The following is a 6,124-nucleotide window of genomic DNA, read 5'->3' as shown; positions in this document are numbered from 1 at the left end:
TTCAGCTTCTCCTTCCCTGCTCCTGAGGTCACTTTGGACACAGGCTCCTTTTCCATCTTCTTGGGCTTGGTGTCCACACTGCCTGTGGGGCTGCCCTCAGTCACCCGCTCCTGAGAATCCTGTGGGGACACGTGTCATCCTGGATGTTCCTTCTAAGGGAGACTGAACCTTCCCAGGGGCTGCAGAAACCCACCCTTTTAAGCCAGCACCTCCCTACTCCAGGAGCACCTTGGGCTGAAACCCAGAGGGAGGACCCCCACCCCCACCCCCGCTAACTCACATGGGACCGGCTGCTGGAGTCAGCCAACCTGGATGTTGCTGTTGGTGGAAAAAGAGGGGAGAGTCAAAGTCGTGGGGACCCCCAGATCCCACTTTCTGTTGGGTTCTGCTGGGTGAGGGGCTGGGGACAGGAGATCCCCCAGTTTACAGGTTAGAAAGTAGACAGACTCAGAGACAGCCTTGCACAAAAGCACACAGCAGGTCACCGGCAAGCCAGGATCCAAACCCTGACCTGTGTAGCCCAGCATCTGTGTTTTCTGGGATCTTTACAACCCCCCCCAATCCCCCAGGACACTAATGGGCACAGAGGTTGGAAACAAGGAGCATGGTTTAAGCCAGTCCAGTGTGGAAGTCCAAGTCCTGGTTTCTGAAGGTGGGCCACCTGACTCAGAAGGAGGATGGGGGTGTGGGCTTCCTCCCCCGGCACCTTCTCCGGTACCTCGCACACTGTCCTCCTGAGGCCGGCCGGGACAAGGGTCAGCCAGTGCAGAGAGGTCCTCATCCACTTGACAGCTGCCCAGGCCTCCATCCAGCTCCTCCATGGCCCTGGTTGCCATGGAGATGGCTGAGCAGCAGCAGGCCCAGAGTCAGGCTAAGGGGAGGGGGGAAGAGGCAGCCTGAGCCCCTGCTACGGGCCTGGGCTTGCCTCTTGGAGAAGGGAGCTCCTTGCCTCCGCACACCACCACCCTGGCTTGTCCCTTTGCCTGGAGCCACCTTCCCTGGTAACTTTACACTTGCACAGGACATGGCCCGACAGCCCTCCAGCAGGCACTCTCCTTGACATCCCCCCAGGTCTGTCTTGGGACCCCTCTGGATAGGCCAACCTCTACGGGCTCCAGTATTCCTGTGCACACAGCAGAGACCGCTGGGGCCCAGAGCAGGCTGGGTCCTGCCCATGGTCACACAGAAGCGAGCACAGAGCCTAAACCGGAACCCTTGGCCCCAGGGTCAGCTCATGTTCTCTGAGACCAGGGACTATTTTTATCCGGTGCCCAAGGCCAGCAGGGCAGCCCAGCTAGGGGCCCAGCCCCTCCTAGGCCCTTGTTCCCCTGGGGTCTCCCTCTGGGTCATCCTTACCCCTCATTCCTGGCACCTAGCCTCCTTCCAGACCCCGTGGGTGTTGGAGCTCAAGTCCCAGCAGCCAGGACCAGCCTGACTCTGGCCATGACAGGCAGGGGGAGGGGGTTCCGGGCCTCCCACCCCCAACCCTGGGGTCCCTGCCTCCTCTATGCCATCCCCATAGGGCAGATGAAGAAACAGGCTGAAGGTGGAGCTGTGGACCAGAGGTTGTGCAGAACTGGAGCCAAACCCCATCCGTTGGCTCCCACAGCCCTGTTTTTTGGAATCCCCGGTGTCCCTGGCACCAGTGTTAGGGTGACCCATCCCTGGGCAGAAAGGGGACCCTTCCCTGGGGCCAGAGCAGTCGGTGGGGGAGACCTATGGGTGGGGAGTGCCCCTAGGGGTGTGTGGGGGCAGCCGCAGGAGTTGAGGACACCCCCGTGGATCTCAGGGGTGCCCTCCCAGATCCTGGGGAACCCCCCCCACATCTTCCCAGGCCTCCTTGTGCCCCTCTTACCCACAGTCGCCACGCTGGGCCTGGTGGACAGCATGGAGCGCGGGTAGGGTGGCCCCAGACAGACAGCAGCAGGTGGCTGGAGGCTGTGTTGTGGGCCAATCAGCTCCTCGGCCTGCTGTGGGAGGGGGAGGAGGGCTGGCCTGAGGTCCCTGGGGGGAGCACACCCCTACCTCAGAGCAGGGCCAGGCATTGGTGGAGGGGTGGCCCCACCCCCACCAACATAGAATCATTGCCAGGCCTGCCACAGTGACCCTGGGAACGTTGCTTTCTGTCTCTCAGCCTTGGAAAAGAGGGTTGCGGGGGGTGAGAGCACCCACAAAGCATGGTTACCTCGCCTTTATAAGCAACTCTTGTGTCCCGGGCTCTGCAGCAGCTAAAGGATCGCAGCCCTGTGGAGTCAGGGCCCATCAGGGAGGGCTTCCTGGAGGAGGATGGCACCATCAAAGGGAATCCAGGCTCTACCCACTGGCTCGGGCCAGGCTCAGCTCAGAGGACTCGGTTTCCTCATCTGGAAAGTGGGGTCATTTCCTCCTGGTGGGCAGTGAGGTGAGAATGAGTTTATCTGGGTTAAACAACCACTCAAATGTGAGCTGCTTTTTTTTTTTCCCTTAATTGAAGTATAGTTGGTTTACTATTATATTAATAGTATTAATTACTATTGTATTAATTTTTGCTGCACAGCTGTACAGCAAATTAACTCAGTTATACATAAACTCTTTTTCACATTATTTTTCATTATGGTTTATCACAGGATATTAAATATAGTTCCCTGCACTGTACATTGGAACCTTGATGTTTATCCTATATATAATATTTGCATCTGCTTATCCCAAACTCTCAATCCTTCCCTCCCCCGCTCCTCCTCCCCCTTGGCAACCACAAGTCTCTTCTCTATGTCTGTGAGTCTGTTTCATAGGTATGTTCATTTGTGTCATGTTTTAGATTCCACATATAAGTAATATCATATGGTATCTGTTTTTCTCTTTCTTAATTTGAGTGAGTGATAGTTGCTCAGTCAGGCCTGACTCTTTGCAACCCCATGGAGACTTACTTTGCTTAATGTGATAATCTCTAGGTCCATCCATGTTGCTGCAAATGACATTATTTCATTCTTTATTTTAACCAATATTCCATTGTATATATACCATATTGTATATGAATATACAATATGTATATGTCTATATTGAATGTTGTATATACCATATTTTTATCCATTCCTCTGTTAATGAACACTTAGATTGTTTCCATGTCTTGGTTATTGTGAACAGTGCTGCTATGAACACTGGGGTGCATGCATCTTTTTGATTTAGAGTTTTGTCTGGATATATGCCCAGAAGTGGGATTGCTGGATCCTATGGACTCCTAGGCATTGGTGATGGACAGGGAAGCCTGGCTTGCTGTAGTCCATGGAGTCACAAAGAGTCAGACACGACTGAGCAACTGAACTGAACTGATGGGCTTCCTAAGGAAATCGCCTGCAATGCAGGAAGACCTGGGTTCCATCCCTGGACGGGAAGATCTCCTGGAGAAGAAAATGGCAACCCACTTCAGTATTCTTGCCTGGAGAATTCTATGGATAGACGGCCCTGGCAGGCTACAGTCCATGGCGATGCAAAGAGTCAGACATGACTGAGTGAGTGACACACAAACGGCAGCTCTACATCCCACCTGGTTACATATCCACGTTTGTTTAGTCAATAGTCGAACACATACCACTCAGTCCAGCCAATCAGTAAAGGAAACCAACTTTGTCATTAAAAAAGTGTATTTGTTGATTTATTTTGGTTCGACTGTGTCTTCGTTCCTGTGTTACTGTGTGGGCTTTCCTGTAGCGGAGGTGAGCAGGGGCTACTGTCTTGCAGAGCGTGAGCTCTAGGGCACACTGAACTCAGGAGTTGTGGCATATGGGCTCAGTGGTTGAAGCTCCCAGGCTCTAGAGAACAGGCTCAATAATTGTGGTGCACGGACTTAGTTGCTCTGCAGCATGTGGAATCTTCCCGGACCAGGGATCGAACCTATGTCCCCTGCATTGGCAGGCAGATTCCCATCCACTCTACCACCAGGGAAGCCCCCATCTTAACCATTTTTAAGTGACAGTTGTACATTCACAATCTTGGGCAACCACCCCCACCATCCATCTCCAGAACTTTGTCATCTTCCCAAACTGAAATTCTGCCCTATTTAAGACTAACTCTCTAGCCCCTGGCCCCCACCAACTACTTCCTATTTCTATGGATCTGACTGGGGTTAAAACATACTACTTCGCACATTTTATAAGACCCTTACAAGGTTACATTTCTATTTGTACCTCCCATTCTCCATATACTATTGTTTTACTTCAAATATGATGTAAAATCAATCTCAGGATTTTCCCAGCGGTCCAGTATTTAGATTCCACGCTTCCACCGCAGGGGAGATGAGTTTGATCCCTGGTCAGGGAACTAAGATCCCACATGCTATGTGGCCAAAAAAAAAAGACCAAAACAGTTAGAATAGACTTCATTCTACAATGAAGCACAAAATTTCTGAGGTCCCTACTGGATGACTCACAGACTCAATGAACTAACTGCACCTTTAAAAAAATAATAATTATTTTTATTTGACTGCTCTGGGTCTTAGTTGCAGTATGTGGGATCTAGTTCCCTGGCCAGGGATCAAACCTGGGCCCCCTGCATTGGGAACACGGAGACTTAGCCACCAGACCACCAGAGAAGTCCCTCTCCACCTTTGCTGGCAGGTTCTCCAAGCAGTCCCACTATAGATGAGCTCTCAGGGATTGTCCTTTTCCCAGCCTTATTCTTTGCCTGGCCTCCTGAAGTTTCACCACATGCACTTATAGCTGGATATTCAAACAAAGACCTGAGGGCACCCCTGTGAAAATTTAAGAGCAGTTTCTTAAAATAGTTCCCTGTTCTCCAGCATACCACCCTCCAGCCACCTTGACCTCTGTCACCTCCCATCTCTGTTTCCTCAGACTATGAAAACTCTGTGTTCTGTTTGGGTTTCCCCTCCCTGACCTACAGCCTGGAAATCACTTACAGACAGAATTCTGGGGCAGCTCTGGGGCTCATCCTGTTTGTTTCCTCCCTCTCTCCACTGCCTATTGTATGCTGTCTGAAAACCAGTGTTTTATATATTTTGTCCAGTTCCCTAGTTGTTTAGGGTGGAAGGGCAATTCCCATAGCAATGATTTACCAACTACGGTTCTTTTTAAATAGCTGGTCAGGAATCCATTGTGTGGTTATGCCAGAACCTATTTTATCCAGTTTTCAGTTCTCCCTTGTATACTTGTTTAACCTATGATGTTATTTAAGCTGGGGCTTCCCAGGTGGTATAGTGGTAAAAGAATCTGCCTGCCAAGGCAGGAGACATGGGTTCAATCCCTGGGTTGGGAAGGTCCCCCAGAGTAGGAAATGGCAATCCACTCCAGTATTCCTGTTTGGAGAATTCCATGAACAGAGGAGCTTGGTGGACTGCAGTCCATGGGGTCGCAAAGGGTTGGACATGACTGAGCAACTGTGCATGCACGTTAATCTTTCATCATAGATTAATTTTGGCACCTCATAGCATGCAGGATCCTTGTTCTTCGAGCAGGGATCAAACATGGAGCCCCAACCATTGGACTGCCAGGGAAGACCCTGCCATAGATTAATTCTGCATGAAACTGGGCATCATATCAGTAGAAGCATGCTGTGTACACTCTTTTATGTTCGGCTTATTACGTTCAACATTGTGTCTGTGTACTTCACCTATTTTGTTCTCTGTTAGTACTTTGTTCTTTTCCTTGCTGCAAAGTTATACCAGAGAGTTATGTATCCATTTTCTGTTGATAGATATTTGGATCCTTTTGACTGAGTTTTTGACTGACATACAGTTACTGTGAACATTCTTGTTCCGGTCTTTGGTGGATGTATTCATGCTTTCCTGTTGGGAACAGTGGTAGACTTGTTGGGTCAGAGGGCATACATATATTAGCTTTAAAAGATACAGCCAAAATTAAGTTTAGGCCACACCCTGCGATGTGTGGGACCTTAGTTCTCAGACCAGGGATGGAACACATGTCCCCTGCAGTGGAAGCATGGAGTCCTAACCACTGGACTGCCAGGGAAGCCCCCCTCAGTGTGATTTAACTTTACTTTTCCTTTATGACTGAGATAGGGCATCCTATTGGCCATGTGCATATCTTCTTTTGTGAAGTGTGTATTCACAACTTGTGCCATATTTTAACTGGGTTGTCTTTTTCTTCACAATTTGTAGGAATTTTTGTTT

The 6,124-nt window shown here is 50.2% G+C and overlaps 1 protein-coding gene across 1 annotated transcript in view; it reads right to left on the bottom strand.

The window, feature by feature from the left end:
• JSRP1 (junctional sarcoplasmic reticulum protein 1) overlaps window positions 1-1,974 on the bottom strand; it is a 4,242-nt gene extending 2,268 nt beyond the window's left edge. Inside the window, exons 1-4 of the mRNA XM_010863621.1 lie at window positions 1,856-1,974; window positions 719-871; window positions 281-318; window positions 1-119 (exon numbers count right to left, since the gene is read on the bottom strand). The exon at window positions 1-119 is cut by the window's left edge and continues 1 nt beyond it. Coding sequence (XP_010861923.1) covers window positions 1-119; window positions 281-318; window positions 719-836 — 275 coding nt within the window. The 5' untranslated portion in view covers window positions 837-871; window positions 1,856-1,974. The remainder of the gene's footprint in view (window positions 120-280; window positions 319-718; window positions 872-1,855) is intronic.
• Window positions 1,975-6,124: the final 4,150 nt, after the last annotated feature.

The sequence above is a fragment of the Bison bison genome, unplaced genomic scaffold, assembly GCF_000754665.1.
Source record: "Bison bison bison isolate TAMUID 2011002044 unplaced genomic scaffold, Bison_UMD1.0 scf7180017864492, whole genome shotgun sequence".
Taxonomy (NCBI): domain Eukaryota; kingdom Metazoa; phylum Chordata; class Mammalia; order Artiodactyla; family Bovidae; genus Bison; species Bison bison.
This window is presented reverse-complemented; position numbering and strand designations above follow the sequence as displayed.